At 35.2% G+C, this 19,645-nt stretch overlaps 1 protein-coding gene across 3 annotated transcripts in view; it reads right to left on the bottom strand.

The window, feature by feature from the left end:
* Positions 1-19,645, bottom strand: part of LOC131165072 (clustered mitochondria protein) — a 56,588-nt gene that overhangs the window by 18,035 nt on the left and 18,908 nt on the right. For all 3 annotated transcript variants that reach the window (XM_058122735.1, XM_058122737.1, XM_058122736.1), the window contains exons 9-17: positions 17,466-17,601; positions 17,181-17,309; positions 14,448-14,838; positions 13,870-13,974; positions 13,559-13,677; positions 12,842-12,950; positions 12,600-12,740; positions 4,047-4,181; positions 3,785-3,955 (exon numbers count right to left, since the gene is read on the bottom strand). In XM_058122735.1, coding sequence (XP_057978718.1) covers positions 3,785-3,955; positions 4,047-4,181; positions 12,600-12,740; positions 12,842-12,950; positions 13,559-13,677; positions 13,870-13,974; positions 14,448-14,838; positions 17,181-17,309; positions 17,466-17,601 — 1,436 coding nt within the window. The remainder of the gene's footprint in view (positions 1-3,784; positions 3,956-4,046; positions 4,182-12,599; positions 12,741-12,841; positions 12,951-13,558; positions 13,678-13,869; positions 13,975-14,447; positions 14,839-17,180; positions 17,310-17,465; positions 17,602-19,645) is intronic.

Below are 19,645 nucleotides of genomic sequence, written 5' to 3'. Positions count from 1 at the left end.
TTGTAACAAAAAATATATATTATCTTTTAAAACTAAGACAAAGTATTTCTAAAAAAATTAAATTCAATAAAATTAGAAAAATTCCCATTTCAAATTTTAGTTGAAATAATTTAGGACTTGATATCTAAAAAACAGATTTATTTAAAAATGCAATAAATATAATAGCGTTTTAAAAGCGTTTTACATTATTAGATAAATAATAATATAACTTCTAAAATAAAGTTTAGAACTAAAATTATAGAACTAGAAGTATCCCAAATAATAAATTATAAATTTATCTTAAATTTAAAAAACTCAAGTGATCATTAAGTAAACCAAAATATGAATAATTATAAAGGTCTCGGTAGCTAATCACAACATATAAAGTGCAATAAATCTATTACTATTTTCATTAACAAAAGTCATATGTTGAGATTTCATACAAAATAAAGAATAATAACAATAGGGTGTTAAATTTTTTATCTATAATAATATGCACATACTAAAATTTAATATTTTTCATAATTTTTATTAGAGTGTTCTTATCATATGGTATCCTATACTTTTAAGATTTTTCTTGTCTCTGTATGTACATGGTGTGAATATTCATTCTTTAATATTTATAAACTAAATTATGATAATATATTATTTATTCTTTAACTTTATTTAAAATTATAAAAATGTTTTGCATAATATTAGTTCTAATGTAATCACATGCAACGCACGTGACATTACAAGTAAATTGATAAAAGTACAAATAAATTACTTCATTTTGTGGCAAAAATATTTTATATTTGGAAGGAATACAAGACATTCCTACAAGAAATAAATGCAATCAAAATTTGATAAAAATACACTTATAAAAATCTATTCTATATATGCTACAGTTTGAACCTAAAAAATAAGCTCTTTTGTAGCAAAAATATCCTACATTTTTTAAGGAATACACAACATTCCTACAAGAAAATAAATTCTACCAAAATTAGATAAAATTACATTTATAAAATTTATTTTAGATATGTTAAATTTAACCAAAAAAAAAAGGCAGTATATACACATAACATATATAAAGTACAAATAGTGTACATAATTTTGTAGATTGAAATATTGTTATATTTAGAAGAAAAAATTTTCTAAAAAAAATAAAATTTGATAACATTAGATAAATCTACATTTTTAAAAAATTATTTTGAACAGGTCAAAATTTGGACCAAAAAAATGCATTCAATAAATAAAATAATGCAATGGTAATATAAATGTTATAAAATGTGCAACCCAAAAAAAAAGGTAGATTCATATGATGTCTTCTAAAGTTCTTGTGAGGTGTCTAGCATCATTTAGATAAATAATAATATAATTTCTAAAAAATAAATTTATAAATGAATTTGTAGACCTAGAAATACCCTCCAAATAATAAAGTTGAAATTTATTTAAAATTTAAAAAACTCTTTAATTGGTCATTAAATAAAAAAAAATAACAGTTAATATTTTAGGTAACAACTAACAATTTTAAAATGATAATAAAATTATTCATATTTTTCGCAGAAGAGGTCATGTATTTAGATTTTCATAAAAGAGAAAAAATTGAAAAATCTACCAATTAATTTTTTTTTTTTATCTCTAATGTTATGTAAAAAAAGTATCTGTGTCTATCATATCTTATATTTTTAAAGTTTTTTCACAACCTTACATTCACATGGTGTTATAATAGTCTCATGTCGATGTTGATATTTATAATTTTGAAACAAAGTATTAATTTTTTATAAATAACTATGAAATTTGAATATTCACACTTTAATCTTTTTAAACTAAAATTATGACGATATATTATTAATTCTCTTTGAAAATATGTGTAAAATTAATAAAAAATTAAAAAATATTTTATGCAATATTAATCACATACAATCACATGCAACGCACATGCCATAATGACTAGTAATCACATAGAAATAAGCACTAGATAAAGACACCCTTATCCAATTTCTCCACTTGACTCCAAATCATTTCCTCCCAAGTACCTATCAAAGACCTCCCAACTAACTCTATCATAAACCTTCTCAGTATCTAACTTGAATAGAATGTCATTCTTCTTTATATGGCGACCATCCTCCTTTCTATGGGAGACATCTTCCACCATCTCACTTTCAATCAAGATAACATCTGCGATTTGCCTCCTTCACACAGGCACATCGAGCAAGAGAAATGATATCACTAAGAATGGAACTCAACATATCAGCAAGAAACTTAGCTATGGTTTTTTTTTTCAGACTAAAAAGAAGATACATCAAGAGAGGAAGAGCACACAAGAAAAAGTGGGCAAGAAGTCCCAAAAAGAAAATTTAAAAGAAGAGAGATAAAAACATCCCCAAAACTGCTCACCAACCAAAAGGCCTAACAGACACTACCGAAGAAACCCCTTTTCAGACCCTTTCCATCATTGTTAGCCCTTTTTTGGAACGTCATAAAAAGTTCTTTTTTTCAAAAAGGTACTTTTTATCATACTTGTGTCAATAATTAGTGCAGGCAGCAGTCAGCAGTCAGCAGCACGCAACAAGCAGGCAGCAGGAAGAAGAGGAAGAGGAAGAAGAAGAGAAGCAGCAGGCAGCAGGATGCAAGCAGCAGAAGAAGCAGGATGCAAGAAGAAGAAGAAGAAGACTTACGAAGGTTCGAAGGCAGGAAGATGAACTCGTGAGGGCTCATGCTGGTTCAAAACGAAGTCGCGAAGGGTCGTGCTTCTTCAAAATGTTGAAGACGAACTCACGATCCTGGTTCAAAGCTCGAAGACGAAGTCCCGAAGGCTTCCGGCTTGTTCGAAGGCTCGCAGACGAGCTCACGCTGCTGGTTTGAAGGATCGCGAAGGCTCCTGCTGGTTCGAATGTGCAAGACCAACTCACGAAAGGCTTCGAAGGGCCGAAAGGGGCTAGGGCTACGTTCGTTCGAGTCAAATGAGGGCTACGGGTCTGGCTGTGGCTATTTCTCTCCTTTAAATGACTAAAAATTCACAAGGCGCGACTCACTGCGCCTGTCACCCCAGTGCGCCTCGTCTCGCCTAGCGTCGCCTCTTGCAAGTCACCTCGCCCCACCTGGTTTGAGGCGCAAGCCTCTTCGCCTCACTGTGCCTTGCGCCTTTTAACTACTATGTCTCCCACAACCCTTTTATCCAACAGAAATCTAACTATTTTAAAGTGACCCCCAATCACCCATCTAGGATACCCATACTCAGCCCCAAACTCCTCCCAAACAGGGATCTAATGGTTGGTCTAGAAGGACCATAAACTGAACTAAAGCACCACTCCCCCCCCCACCCCCCAAATGCACCAAAAAAAAAAAAAGAAAACAACTGACAAGGGGGAAAAAACCATACCATAATACAGTTCCCCATGTTCGACACCCGAGTGTCCAAAATTAGGCAATTCCTCCATAATCCCCTCATAAGGATAACATAGCACAATCTTTACTTCTACGTGACCATATCTCCCTAGTAATGTCCCCATCCACACATTATAACTTTGTTTCCTATATATAACAGTAAAACATCATGATAGTATTTAGCCACCACTTCCTGAACCAAACCCCCTTTTTTCACAATCTCCTAGGCATCTTACATTCCCAACTCATTAACCTCACATTGTAACATCTACCATGAGCCCAACAACCACTTCATACTTTTTTTAGAGCTTTCAATTCAAAACTAAACATAATAATTCTCCTTCCAACGACTATGCATAGGCCAAAATCAAAATGGTAATTGCATCAAACAATAATTCAAGTGAAACCAATCATTAACTCATTAGTTCAATCTTACTTTTCCAATATAGCGAACATTAATTCCATGAGCATGAAGAGCTTCTGTTAAGGTCTGACCATCCATCGGTGAAACTTCAAGCGTGCAAAGATCTTGTATGAACTTTGGTAGCACAATGTCAGTAAGATACGAACTTGCTTTCCTCACATTTTCTTCATCTGCAGCTATCTCCTAGTGAATATGAAAGAGATGAATAAAATGAGAATCTGAAATTGGAATTGTCTCAAAGAAGAAACTCTGATCAAGAAGATACAAAGTTTACCTCATGATTCCCAGACAACTTAAAATCAGTAAAAACATTTGGGTTGAAAAGTATTTCCTCATATGATTCACTGGTTGCACCGGGCGCAGAATGGCATTCTTGAACAGTGTCAGTTATCCCTGCTTTACTCATGTCCTGCAGTACAGATGCCAAATTACATCTAAATATGTCATATTAAAGCATATTAATATATGCATAACTTAGAATGAATTTCTGTTGCCCTATATACAGATATCTTATGACTGAAAGAAATAAAGTATTAAGGCAAATCTGTGAATTTAAGGTTTGCCCAGAGAGTAGCAAGATAACTGTCGGAGCTGGATATATATAGAGTCACATTTTTCTCAATAAATATTTCCATAGTCTCATATTTCTTATGCCAATGGCAAATTGCAAAAATAATAAGATAAATGTACTAGACAGCACCTAAAAAGCCTTCATATGGTTTCCTTATACTGGTAGATAGCATGTAAAAAAATTCCATAGACATGTACCATTAAGGGATACAGAGGCTTAGCTGCTTAGGTTAGAAATGAATCCCAAGTATTTCCAACCAAATACATATAAGCAAACAAAAGGCATGTTAGATGGAGCTCCAAGTACCACAGGACATTGAGGGGACAAGTTTGTTTTGATGACAATAAGCTTATGTCTGGGTAGCCTTCATATTCTTGCAACAATAACAGAAGAAATAGCTGGAACCACACAGAAGAAACCTCTTGGTATTCTATTCATTGGTGATATTGATTCATAGTTGACAAATCAGATATCATATCCACGGGCAGATGTAGCATGGGGAAAGTAGGTGTCAAATGTTCCCAATGAAAAAAAAAATTATGGCATTTTTTCAATTTCAAAAAAAACAGGAACATAGTTGGGGTTAACCAATAGGACAGCCCTCTGTTGACTCCAGGCCAGCAGCTCATGCTCCTTCAACTTCTAGGGTCTCCACAGGAGCACCTATTGTGGTGCCTTGATTAAAAGAGAGGGGATTTTGGGATCAGACTGCGATTCAAAAAGAACGGAGAGTGAGGACATGAGAGGATGAGCAATTCGAAGAAACAATCTTAAGAAATTTGAGGGAAAAAAAAAATCAAAGGGATGAAGGCCTTCTTAGGGGATCAAAGAAGGGATGATTAGTTGATTTTCTTGAGCCCAAGCAGTACTTTGTGTTTAAATGCATAAAATACAAGTAATAGACCGGAAAATAATTTAGGGATTTGTCCTCTGTGTTACTGTTTACTAATTAGGATTTTTAGGTGCGTTTATTGAATAAGCTTGATTTGAATAAAAAATTTAAAGATAGATTTGAAGATTTAAAGATCTTTTGAGGCATTGACGAAGGGACAATTTTTTTTGAAGGTAAAGTGTTTCATTAATTAGTTTATTGTATGAATTATAAATAATTAAGTAGAAAACATTTATGGAATTATAGTAAATGCTTTCTGCTTATTCTCCTTGCTTACTCATTTAGGGATTTCTGGTTTTGTTTTTTGGATAAGACAACTTGAATTCAATTAATTAGATGTAACGCTCCTACGAATTAGTCAAATTACCATATTTAGGATGGAGTTACCCAATAATTAATAATGATTAGAAAATGATTTTTTTTATATAGGATTCAACTAGAATCAGTTGCTGTGATTTTAAATATATGGTATTACTTTGATATATGGAAAATATGTTTACTCTATTGCTTTTTCATGTATCAATTTTCCAATTTTTTGCATCATGCATTGTATCATAATGTGTGTGAAACTTTTAATTTTGTTAAAAGTACAAAATTTATTTATAAATGCTATAGAATTAGAAATGAAACATGTCTGTCTATAGCAATAAAATGAAGTATCGTGTAACAAATAAACCATTTATGGATACCATAAAGTTGTTAAATGCGAGACAAAAGTACCATATGAGTGACTTATTTAACATAGCAAAATCATATACCAAATTTGTCAAATTGGTTAAAACATCAAGAAAAACCAGAAATTGCATACAACTTATTTCACTTAAACCTCAATTTCCAAGAATCATTATGGGTATAACCTATGGAGGTTCACTCCTGATTTGCTCTACTTTTCAAATGCTTGCATAAAGAGCAAAAAGAAATAAATAAAATATAAAAATATAATTACGAACTGATTTTATTTGAAAAAAAAATAGAAAAAGAAAATTAATTATTAAAAGTTCTTTAAATTCTATACCCCCTTCACTTCCAAAAAACATGCATTTATAGAAATTAAAAAAAAAAAAAAAAGCTCTGTGGAACCAAAAAAATATGCCCACAAACACCATATCGCCTTAATATCCCATAAAATGTGTCTTTAAGGTCTTGTAAGTAGCTTTTTGAAGTTCAATCCTTAAAAGAAAAAGGGGGGGGGTAAGAAAAACTAAGGGTAAGTGGCCACAAGTTTCTTCACTACAAGACAATTGTGAATACTGTACCATATCATGAATCATAAGATCTACTAGACGTATAATAGATTTTTTTGCCAATTAAGATATGCCTCTAAGACAGGAGCATCAACATCCTCAAAATCGAGGAGCACCAAAGAGCCAAGAGGATTTCCATCTTTCTGGAGCTTGATGAGATCAAACGGTTTCTTGCAGTCTGGGAGGACTCATTCATAGCAAACAAGGAAAATACCTTGCCCTAATGGAGATAATCAATGTCAACTGGAGATACATAGATTTCAAAAGCACCAAGACCCGAGGGTTGGCAGAAGATCTCATTGAAGACAATCGAGCAATGTGGTTGGGTGATCCCACTTTGAAAAGGAAGTCCAAGGCCTCTACATCAAGAAGGTTGACACCGACCAACAGGCAAATGGAGAAGAAGGTGTCCTCTCTCAAAGTAGTTCCAGCTCAGAATCCACAAGAAACTGTGTTCTAGCCCACACTGCAGTAACGCATGATGATATGCTTGATCTTTGAACAATGACAAGGCTTGCATGTGACAGGGACAGCAACTGGAGATCTTGGAGTGGACCTCAACCTGGGCTCTAGTACCACAGCCATAGGAGTTTTGCTTTCAGCTTCTAACCTTCACAAGCATATACCTTGGGGCCAAATTCCTTAACCTCCTTCAGGCTCCATAAAGGCCCAGGCAGTGTAAAGAAGAAGACAGACAGATTTGGGGAAGTTGCTTCTCTATAGGATCCCCCACTCTTAGAAAGCAAATGATCATGAAGAAGAGAATGTCTTGGAGCTGGAATACTCCAATACTCCGGCCATTACTGGAGGCCTGGCATTAGTTCCAGTCCCCATAATGCTTTTGAAGCTTTGCAAGACAGCCCCAACTTTGAGTTACTGAATGGTTTAGATCCAGACAGCACCTCCTTCAAGGAGCAGGTCTCTGATTGGGTTCTCAAGAAGATGAAGCTGGTTAGTAAAACCATCGGAATCTCCTTTGAAGGCTTCAAAGACACAGCCATGAGACTGCTCAAATAAATTTAAAAAAAAAAAAAAAGATAAGGAAGGAGGGAAGAACTATTAGCAAAAAACCCATGGGCAGCAGTGAGAAGTTGAATGCCAACAGGAAGTTAAAATGACTGGAATTTCCATGTGAATTATGAAAAACTGGGAGGGTGCTATGAAATGGCGGTGCGGAAGCTTGCAGCTGTCAGGATCATGTTGAGAAAGCTTATCTCATGGAGTGTGAAGAGAATCAATGACAGATCTAAAAGGACTTTAATCAAGTCCTCTCTCAAAGATTGGGGAGGTGACGTTTTTTGTTTGCAGGAAACTGAAGTAGAGGTGGATCAGTTTTTGGTCAAAAGGTTTATGGGGAAAGGAGGATTGCATGTGGATTTCCCTTGGAACTCAAATAACAATTGTATGAGTATTTCTAGACTTCATCCATGAGAAAGCCCTCATTGATCTTCCACTCATGGGTGGCATTTTCACTTAGTCCAACTCTAGAGAGTCGCTTCTTTCTCAAGGATTGACAGGTATTGCGAAATCACTTACCCAAAATTAATCTCCTACCTAGCCCATCTCGGACCACTTTCCTATACTCCTTGACATGGGAAGAGTTAAATAGGGGCCAAACCCTTTTCAATTCAAAAACATGTGGCTCAAGCACAATAGTTTCAAGGTCCAAGCTAAGCAAGGGTGGTCTACACCACATTTCAAGGGGAAGCCAACTTGTTCTTGTGTCAAAATTGAAGGGATTAAAAGAAAACATGAAGTCATGGAACAAAAGTACCTGGAAATGTTCACAGAAAAAGGCAACAACTCTTAATGGCATCAAAGAACCTGACAGGCAGGAGCTCAGCCACAGTCTTAATGCCAATAAGGAGTGACAAAAGAGCGTTATTCTAGAGCATTATGGCTAAAGGAGATCAGAACACTAATTTCTTTCATTGGATGCAAACATCCACAGAATATTTGGCGCTCTATCCAGCATTGAATTTGAGAGGGACACCATGACTATGGGTGAGGAAATCAAAAAGGAAATTTGTGATTTTTATGAGGACCTCTATGATGAATTTGAAGCACGGAGACCAGTAATGGATGGAATCAACTTCAAATCTCTTAGCTCTTCTACTATGGTGTGGCTTAATAGGCCCTTTGATGAAACAGAAATTCTTCAAGCCATCGAGGAAAGTAACTGGGATAAAGCACCTGGCCTGGATAGTTTCCCTTTGGCACATGGTTTTAAAACCCGGAGATTGACCTGGTGAAGCCACTATGTTGTCCAACCGATCAGACTAGTGAGTCGGTTGAACTGGTGATGTTAGCATTGTAGTATAATAATAATAATAATAATAATAATAATAATAATAATACAAATATATGATTAGACTCGTAATTTTTTATTAGCTAATTGTAATAAAAAATAATTTGGGTTGTAATTATAATTTTATTTATAAATATTCTTGAAATTTATTAAATAATAAGACCACATTAATAGTCAAAAAATATTCAAAGAAAGTTTAATTTCAGTAAACATTTCATTTAAGTTGTGTTAGGGGTAGTTAATGTGAAAGCATGGATAAGGAAGATATATTATATAGGTGTAAAATAAAATAAATACATATATATAGAGGAAATAAATTGTTTAGTGGAGAATATGAGCAGAAGCTGGATGTTGGCTTGATGGCAGTGCAGCTAATCCTCAAGCATGAGGCCCCGAGTTCAACACACGCCTTTCATGTATCAGTGAGAACTGGATCAACCCGTCCGATTCAACAGGTTTGATCGATTTAGGCCGAGTCACCCGTGTCTGGCTGGGTTAGATCCGGCTCATTTCATTTCCAAGTCTCTAATGTCATCTGGACCGGAAAGGTGATCCGTTCCAGTCCAACCCAGTTGGGCCAGCCGTTCCAGTCCAGGTTTTCAAACTATGCTTTGGCGTGCTCAAGCAAACAGGGGACTTATCAAGCATGATATTCTCAAAAAAGCAGTGCCACCTTTGTCACCTTGATTCTGAAATAAGCAGAAACTTACACTATCAAGGATTTTCGCCCATCAGCCTTAAGGGATGCATCTACAAGATCCTAGACAAAGTCCTAGTTGCGGGAATCAAAAAAGCCATTCCACAAGTCATTGGGCAGCACCAACACACTTTTGTGGCTAGCAAACAGATCATGAATGCAGCCCTTATAGTAAATGAAGTTGTAGAAGGCCACCATAAGGAAAAAAAAGGAGGGTCATGCATAAGCTCAACATGGAGAAAGCTTTTGACCACGTCAATTGGAATTTTGTTCTGTATATTCTTAAATGGGTTCTGGGGAGCTTTGATGCAGATGAATTGCACAATGCATCAAAACTCCAAGCTTCTCCATGCTCGTTAATGGCTACCCATCTGACTTCTTTAGCTCCTCTAGAAGCTTGAGATAAAATGATCCCCCTATCCCCCTTTTTGTTTATCTTGGTGATGTAGATATTAATCCTCATGCTGAATAAATTTACTGAAGGGAGCTCCTTTATGTCTCACGTGGGCGAAAAACAAGAGGGTGACGGAAGTTTCACATGTTCTCTTTGCATATGATACCATCCCTTTTTGTGAAGAGGACCCCCTCCAAATCCTCAGCATTTTGGGGAAAAGCGAGATCATCCCAGTTGGGGTTCGCAAAGTAGGCTCTCTCCTAGCCGGACATACCTTGGCTCTTGGAGTCAAATTCAAAAATAAAGGAGTTTGAGACCCCATTATTGAAAAGTTCAAGAAAAGATTGGCATGCTAGAAAAGGAGCTTATTGTCAAACAATGGGAGACTCACTCTCATCAAGAGCACCTTGACTAACCTTCCCTCAATTATTTGTCCCCCTTTCCAATACCTGTTTCAGTTGCCAAAGTATTTGAAGGAATTCAAAGGAGACTTCTTTGGCTGAATTCTTTGGGGGTGCTTGGGGGAGGAATTTAAATACCACCTCATCAAGTGATAGGCAGTTATTAACCTGCTCTTTCGGGAGGTTTGGGGCTGAAATCCCTGTACACTTTCAATAAAGCCCGTCTTGGGAAATGGCTGTGAAGATTCATGAAGGAAAAAGACAACCTTGGTGGGGAATCATTGCTTCTAAATATGGGCTCAAGCACAACAAATGGATTACTCATGCTAAAAGAGGATCCCATGGCGTGGGGATTTGGGATTCATCACGAAAGGGTTAGACAATTTTTCCCCTATATCAGATTTCAGGTGGGGGACAGGGACAATGTTACTTTTCACATGATGTTTGGTGCGGCCAAAGGTCCCTAATGCTAAATTACCTTCCATCTTCAGCTTTTCACCAATCAACATCTTTAGATCTCAGATCATAGGATCTTTGGAAGATTCCCTTCATTAGAAATGTCGCAGATTGGGAAATTCATCACCTCAATGACTTTTACAGCAGTTTGTACAGATTCCGGTATCAAAACACCACCAACCAACCCAAAACGGGTCCTGGATAGTGACCATAGATTTACTGTCAGATCTTTTTACTGGAAACTTACACAATGGGAACAAATTGCAGCAATTTCCCTTGGAAACGCATCAAGAAGACAACCGCCCCAGAATGGATTTTCTTGCTTAAGAGACAACACACAAGAAGATTTTGACCCTTGAAAACCTGCAGAAAGAGAGTTGACCCTTGCCAACAGGTGTTTTCTATGTATGGTTGATGCTGAATCAGTTCACCACATCCTCCTGCACTGCCTGGACCAGGAACCTTTGGAGCAGGGCCTTCTCCATGACCATGCAGCAGTGGGCAGTTTTCGAATGATCATAATGTAATTCTGGATTTTTGTGACACCCTGGAGGGTGGGAGATCCTTGTTCTGTTTGTATACCAGGTTCACATCCCCATGATACCCAGTTAATAAAGTTCATTTTGCTGATAAAAAACAAATTACCAATTTCTAGTCTATTTACGGCCCCCACACCCCCCTCTCCCCCCCACCCCCACCCCCACCCCCACCCAAAAAAATAAATAAATAAAAGAAGTTGCCAAAAACACAATTATAGCCTTAATATCCATGAGCATTTAACTTTAAGGACTTGGAAATAGCTTTTTCAAGTCCTAAAGAAATGGGGGAGAAAAAATAAAAATGTGGAAGAAAAGGGAGCCACAAGTTTCTTAATCATAGCAGTGTAGTGAATATTGTATCCTCTCATGAATCATAAGATACACTAGACAAACCATTAGCTCTTTATCAATTAGAAGAGATTGAAGAGGAAGGGGTGGGGGGAAGGGAGGAGAGAGGAGATACAAGGGAGAACTCAGATTCACTTCTCAAATTCAACAAATAAGAATAACTGCTTACAACATGGCTTTCACACAATATTTATAAGAAAGCCTCTTCACATGAAATTACATATAAACCCCTAAAACTACATTACATTACAAACATACCCCTAGAATACACAAATACTACAAACAAACCCCCAAATACACAAAATACAACTAAACACCTAATGAACTGCTAACTAAACTCAGCAATTCCTCGACCAAACGATCTTCCCAAGGTCTTGCTTCTTGTCCTACATCAATTTTCTTAGTGATACATATCAATTCCCTAAACAGAGTTACCATACCAAATATTTTCTTGTATATCATAAGTTTTGACAATTATGATATTGATGATAAGGTTTGATTGACGAAACCAAAGTAAGGGCAAATGACAAATCAATGGGAAGCTTAATCAAGAGGTTTGCAACGTTATTCTAAGATAAATGGAGCTCAAACAAAGAACACAGAATGAAAAGTTAGGCAAATGAAACAGATATAAGAAAACAATTAAGAATGACATCAAAGAGCAACACAAATGACCATTCAGTGAATCAACTTGATTATCCACAGCTGTAATAAGTGTATATGTCAGAGAAAGAGAGGAGAAAGAATGAGAGATCAAACAGGATGTTGCCCATAGAAATTAAATTCACATCAACACACAGCTGTTTATGCATTAAAAAGTACAATAGCCTACACAGCAAAAAGAAGTATAAGGAGATCAGGGAACGTCACAAAACAGTAAAGGCATGTCATCATGTATACATAAGACCAGCTAAATGCTTTAGTGTCGAAATCAAAACAATTGCATCTTCAAAAGTAAGTTAAAGAACACACTTAACCTGGGAATCAGAAGCCTCCGATACAACATTCTTCTCAATTCTCTCCATTTCAAGAATATTGCTAGTATCTGGAGTATCAGCAGCAACATGAACCTCTCCCTCAGATTTAGCCCTACATTTGGATCTCTCTGCGGCTTCAGCCTTCTCAAAATAATTGAAATATAATATTACAAAGGGAATACTTAAAAACCAATTCCAATAATAACGCTGATAAAAAAAAACAAAAACAGATATAACTTTACCTGGCAAAAGGCAGTAATAAGTTCAGGCCTCAAAATACAAAAACGGGACCCAGGTCCAGAATAGTTTGCATCGCGAGGAGTTACTCTCATCAAGTCCAAAAGATAATGCCTGAAATTGAAAATAGAACACAAAAATAGCAAAACAACATGGTAAAATCTTCAAAGTAATAGTACTCAAAAAACCAATCACTATGAATCCGTAGTATGCTTCATATATTAGATGCTTGAAAAGTTCTCTGTTCATACACTGTGGCAACAACAGCAACAACTAAGCCTTTTCGAATGATTTGGTATCAGCAACCTGAACCTTTTTTGCCATTCAATGCAATTTGTTAAACTAACAAAAAACTAAATTTTATAATATTTTTTATAACTGCCTCAACTCCTGTTCTTATCCCGTCAGACCCTCCATCTCAATCAAATTAATTTCTCATAACCCCACAGAGGTATGTTTAATGAACCACATCTGTATAACTATTGATGCAGAAACTACAGAATGAATAAGTATGCTTACAGATACACTGGAGAAATTAAGCCACTCTAGCTTTCAGTTGATTTCAAAATATCATATGATTCATTAAATGGTTTCCTAGAAAGTCTCTAAATTTAGAATTTTATGCAAACAAAACTAGCAATTCTGTCACAATGATAAACAAGCAACAACAAAGGTCAGAATAAAGCACAAAAGACAGAAAGCTAGTACAAGACAGTGATTACCTGTCATCACTACCAACAATTCCCTTGCACTCCACAGGCGCAGCTAATCTGACAACATTTCCAGAACTATCAAGGACTGCATGCTCCTTCAAATGAAGATGTTTGGCAGCCTCCAGTACCTAGGTGGGAACAGGGCATTGCATTTGTTACAAAGAAATTCTTTCTCAAAGCTTCAATTTCTAAACTTAGAAATTTCGGGATTCCATAAACAAAAGAAGCTCAAAGGTTTTCTCATAGAGTCGCAACAAAAATAATGCACTAGAAAGATGGACAAACAATAAAGTAAGTTAAAACTCCAAGTTATTACCCACCTTGGCATGAAAATCTTCGTTCCAGCAGATTTTCTTCCCATTGTCAACAGATCCATACAGAAGGGAATCTGATTTATCCCCTTGAAGGATACCAGGTAAAACACTCTGAAAAGCAAAGGAATGAACATTGAAGAGCAACTAAGCTGATGGAATATATTAAAAACAATTTTTCCCATTAGCAAGTAAGACAAGAACATGGAACACATCAAAGGACGCACAAACAATTAGAGAATACGAGTAATGACACAGAAAAGCATACAATACGCCAAACAGTAGACACTGACAATGTGAAATCAATCAAGTAGCTAGTTTGGTTAATAAATATGATTATCAAGGCCATTATGATAACAATTTTCTGCTGATGACAATTTTCTAAAGATTGTAACTGATGCAAATGAGCAATTTCAACACGTGGGAGACAATGGACAAACAATATTTAAAAATGAAGGGAAAAGAAAAGGCGATTCCCAATTTCATTGCATACCCACACAAATGTTTTATAACCTCTCTATTTATAATGGTCATAACGTGGCAATGAAGTCTTAAAATGCAGTCGATTTTGAAATGTCAATACGCACCTGTGCTACTACTCTATGCCCCCTGTAATCAATAATTGCCATCGCAAGATTATAGAGCCCAGGAACATCAGCTTCCTGGTATGCCCTTGTGCCTTTCAAATCATTATTTGCTGAAGCATATGTTGCCTGCTCACTGTCGGCCAATTGCATTTCAGCAGATTCAGGTGCCAAATCCAGAACTCCACTGAGCTCCTCTGCATTTGAGGCAACAGGGTTCCCCCCATTGGGAATTCCAGCAGCTCCATGCAACAAATTGTTTGTAGCCTTTTCAGATGAACCATTTATGGAACTTACATTCCCGATCTTTGAATATATTGATGTATGTTTCTTTGACAGCTGTTCAAGGTCAGCATCCACGGCAAAACTGAAGAATATATTGTTGTGGACATACCTAGAATAAAAAATTTAGTGAGAGAGATGTTAGACACAAAAAAAAAATGCAAAAAAAAAAACCAGGAAATGGTGAATCAAGAGATGCATTTGACAGTACAAAGGAATGACAACCATACAAAGCGCCACCTTTTAGAATCTTTTTTAATGAAAGTACACTATTTATCCAAATAGGTAAACATGCATTCAAATTTTATCCTTGAAAAGTAAATAAGCACTGAAGCACTCAGAATTCTATAAAGCATATAATAAGCATAGAAAAAGACTCAACTTTAAAATGAAAAATATTTACATAAAGTGCTGTATAATAGAAAAAAGGGCATCACAGGGCAACAAGGCTCCCCACTTTATGAGGGTAGGGGAGGATCATCATAGCGTATGCACCATGCAGCCTTACCCCTATTTACATAAAGTGCTGTCCATAAACAAATTAAAAATAATAATAATAATAATAAAATTCCTCCCTCATTTTCTTCCATAGGGTAATCCCATATTACACAATAAAAAATGAACAGTAAAAAATAAAACAGTGATAAATCTCAAACCTACAGCTAAAAATAATGCTTTATGCAATCACCTAATTAGTGGAACATGGTTTAAATAAGTTGATGGCATTGACATTTGAGAAGGTGGAGGAACAAATACCTGCCACAAGCTACAATTATTGCCTACACAGCCACAAATAGACACTAACAAAAATGTCTCCTACTCACACTAGCTTAGTATATTCCAATATATGTTTGCTATCAAATGAATACAATACAACAACTAAGACTTTCAAGTCCCACTAAGTAGGGTCAGCCACATGAATCCTCTTCTTCCAAAGAGTTAAAATCCATCTTCTTCCAAGTTATTCCAAGTTAGAACTCACTATTCCACACAATGGGGAACAGTAGGTACTCTTAATCTCTGTTGCAGGCGATTTGGATTTTATGAAGTCATTAAGGATATGACTTCTTGCTAGGGAAGAAGAATAAAGGAGATGGGTCCTTGGGTGGTGAACCAGGTGACTTCATTCAAAGTCCTTTATTCATTGGCGGAAGCTATATGCATCCTTAGTTTTGCTCTACCCTGAACTTTTAAACTGTTTCAATGCTTAAATCAGAAAAATTAAATAAATGAACAATAAAAACAAAAACACAAGTACAAAAGAATAACAACAATAACAAAAGTTCACTAGAAAAATGCAATTTGCTATATGAATTTAGACACAATGACTTCAGAAATGAGGTTTTTATCAAAGCATGGTAGCATTAAAAACATGAATATTTTTCTTACAGGTAGCATTATAAACATGAAAACAAAAGTGAAACAGATTAAAGAAAGAAATTATATAAAGAAAAAAAATATGTGCAACAGCAGCTTGCAGGATATGAAAAATACCTATCAAGATTTTTTTTTTTAAATAAAAATAAAAATAAAAAATAATAATCTATTGATAGAGCATAAAACATCATCACTTCAAAGAAGATATGTATTTCCAACGGGTTACAAATTAATTTACTACCACCTGCTTCATCATTTGGAAGTTGAATGTTCATTACATTAATATTTTATTTTTGAGCAAGCCCATCACATAAGATGAGAACCGTAGTGAAAATAGGAGAAAACACCACAATCCGTGGAAGGGCCAGCTTTGTGATTTCTTAAAATGTCACTGTTGTTTATTTTCTACCGGTTTCATTAATGATGGCATCGTGTTTGTTTGATGGTGCATTGTCGATTGCAACACAATATAATGACAATTTTCACAGTATTTACAACACATGTTATGGAATGAAATTGATTGAGAAATGAAAATGGGAACCTATATTATCATGATCAATACCCAAACCATACAAACACTGCTCCCAACCAACCAGACAGCTGTGAAATAAGCCAACAAACAAAATAAAACAAAAAGCTTTAAAAAATAGAAAGAAAAGAAAAAAAACATAGGCATGCAAGATATATCAACAAAGATAAACCTATTCAATATAAACACTTCAATTTCAATCCAGAAAATTCTCTCTCACACACACATTATGTCCAATCATCCCAAAACTTAGGTAAATACATTACCATGAAATGATTGAAATTATAAAAATAGCATGAGAAAATAGGCAACACTAATATCCATGCTAGCAAACTTCAGACAAGGAAAACATAGTCAGCATTAAACTATGGAGGAAAAAGTGATTCTTTCTGTACATCATTTAAAATCTAACATATAAGTATCTCATAAAAATTATAAAATCATGTTATCCAACCAATTATTAACCAAAAAAAAAAAACAAACAAACTAGTTGCAAGAACACAAAATGTAGAAAAGATGCTGTTGTACTCATTCAAAGTTACACTAACATGTGAAAGCACTCTGGATCAGTTGGATTAATGGGAGGAATGCATCTGCTGATGACTCCAATAGCACCACTTATTGCTGCGTCAACAAAGTCAGAAGTCACTTTGTAGAGAGCCCTGTCCCGCAAGATCCTGCAATAAAATTATAAAGTTATAGTACTGCCAATTGAATAAGCCTCATGACCACTTCCGCATTCAGTAAAAATTGCACAAATAGTATACCAATCCATAGAAACGGCAAACAATACAGAACTACAGAAAAAATATGAAGAAATATTAAAAACACACCTTTCTTGAGGAGTGGTATGGGGAAACTCCCGACAAGATTGCAATTCCTCATTCCAGTCTCTCTGCATGCCAATTAACTCACTTCCATATGATAGGGTTAAGGCATTTTCAGCTCTGGCTGCATCACGTTTATGATCTGCCAAGAAAAACCTCAAATTAACAAAGAAAATGGAAAAAGCTAAGGAAAAAGTTAATGTGACATCAAGCAACCTCATGACTCCAACAACCAGTATAACACAATCCTCAAAAATTCGCATCATCACCAGTACCATAGTCTTAAAAAGAAACAAACTTATTCAATTATTAGACATAAAAAGTACTATCATATAGTTGCACTATGGTGATAGATGCAATCCATTTTAACTCCACATACACACACAAAAAAAAAATTAAAAAATAACAATAATAATAATAATAATAATAATAATAATAATCTACTAGCCAAATCCCTACATTAAATAGTGAGAAAAAAGTTTGTACCGTTGCACAGTTGTTTGCGCTGTAGGCTACCAGGATTAAAGATAACTAGAGACCTTTCCAAGGCATAAAATTTTAAAGGAGAAGAAAAAAGATAACATTCTTGAACATTAAAAGAAGAACAAGATACTATTGCAAAGCTTAGATGCACATTTGGAGAAAAAATTGTGTTTGGTTCATTAAGCATGGACTTGAACATTTACCTTAACTAAAGTACATTTTTGTGAGAAAAGAAAAGACCTTCTTTAGAAAGAATATACAATAAGAAGAAATAAGAGATCCTCCCATACAATTTATATATGAAAAAATGACAAAAATACAATCAAAATACTGCAACATCATTTTCACCTCATAAATGACAATACAAATGCCTAATTGGTTGAGAATCAAAATATTCAAGTAATGAAATAAGGTCCAAAAGAACTTTCAACATGAAACATTTGTTCAGAAAATGGAAACTGAGGTAAAATCAATCTTAAGAATTACAGAGGATGCATGACGGGAAGGTACAGAGAGAAGTCAATTTCCAAAGGGAGCTTGCAATAACGCCGCCGCTCAAATATCATGTTAAAACAAATATCTTTGCATGATTTGTGTGGTTAACAACAATAACAACTACAATCAAGCCTTAAGTCCCTCTAAATGAGATCAGCTACATAACCCTCTTCCACCATTTTGCACAATATAGGGCAATATCCTCTGAAAGTTGAGATGCTGTCAAACCTAACTCATAACCTCAATCCAACTAAGAACAACCAACTCTCACATTCTCATTGGTGCGTTACTTTGGTGGGCATTTGATACAATCACGGAATGCAACTCAGAATCTATGAACGCGGTTCTGAATATAATTACATCCAGTATTTGATTCAGAATGCTAAATAAATCAGTTTTTTGGTAACTAACATCTAAATGTATGTGTTTTTCCTATTATAACCCTGTCGAGCAGATCTATATATTAAAAAAATAAGATACGTTATCAAATATCAAAATAATTTTTTTATCATGGCACAAATAACATCTCCCATAAACATTTCACTTAAAATATTATTAGTGCGAATGTACAAAATTAAAAAAATATTTAATAAAATAAAAATATTTTCTTTTAATAATAATGTTATAAAAAACAAAAGTATTCTTTAATAAAAATATTTTTCTTCTTTCTCTCCCTGTGGAGTCCAACTGCTATGTATAGGGAGTGACAATGTAATGGGGAAAAGGGGGAGAGAGATATTGCTATAATTGTATTCTCCAGGGATTTAGAATGAATATATGATTATTTGTGTTAACATTAGAATGGTTATTCTCTTGGATTTGAATAATACAAGTAGTCCCTTTCATTATGATGGTTTGTTGCCTTGGATTGTGATATACCTGATTGTTGTAGCCTTATTCCGTGTATGTAAATATATTGCTCATGTGATATCATATTGTTCCTTGTTTCTCTTGAGTATTGAGACTCACCTGGTGCTCGTGCTTGCAAGCTTGAACGTGTGATATTTGGCTGACTCGTCTGGGGAGAGCTCTCAACAAGTGCCACACGACCCTTACTTGAATTCCATTTTGGGGGTCTGTGGCAGTTGGTATCAAAGCACAGTGTGTGCGAGCACCATGAGTGGTAACATGAGAAACAAGTTGGGAAAAGTTGAGCACATTGAGGCGCTTGAGACAAAACTTGTAACCTTGGAGACAATGTGCTATGA

This window comes from Malania oleifera, chromosome 9, assembly GCF_029873635.1.
Source record: "Malania oleifera isolate guangnan ecotype guangnan chromosome 9, ASM2987363v1, whole genome shotgun sequence".
NCBI classification, from domain to species: domain Eukaryota; kingdom Viridiplantae; phylum Streptophyta; class Magnoliopsida; order Santalales; family Ximeniaceae; genus Malania; species Malania oleifera.
The sequence above is the reverse complement of the archived record's forward strand: the minus strand, read 5'-3'. Positions and strand labels throughout refer to the sequence as shown.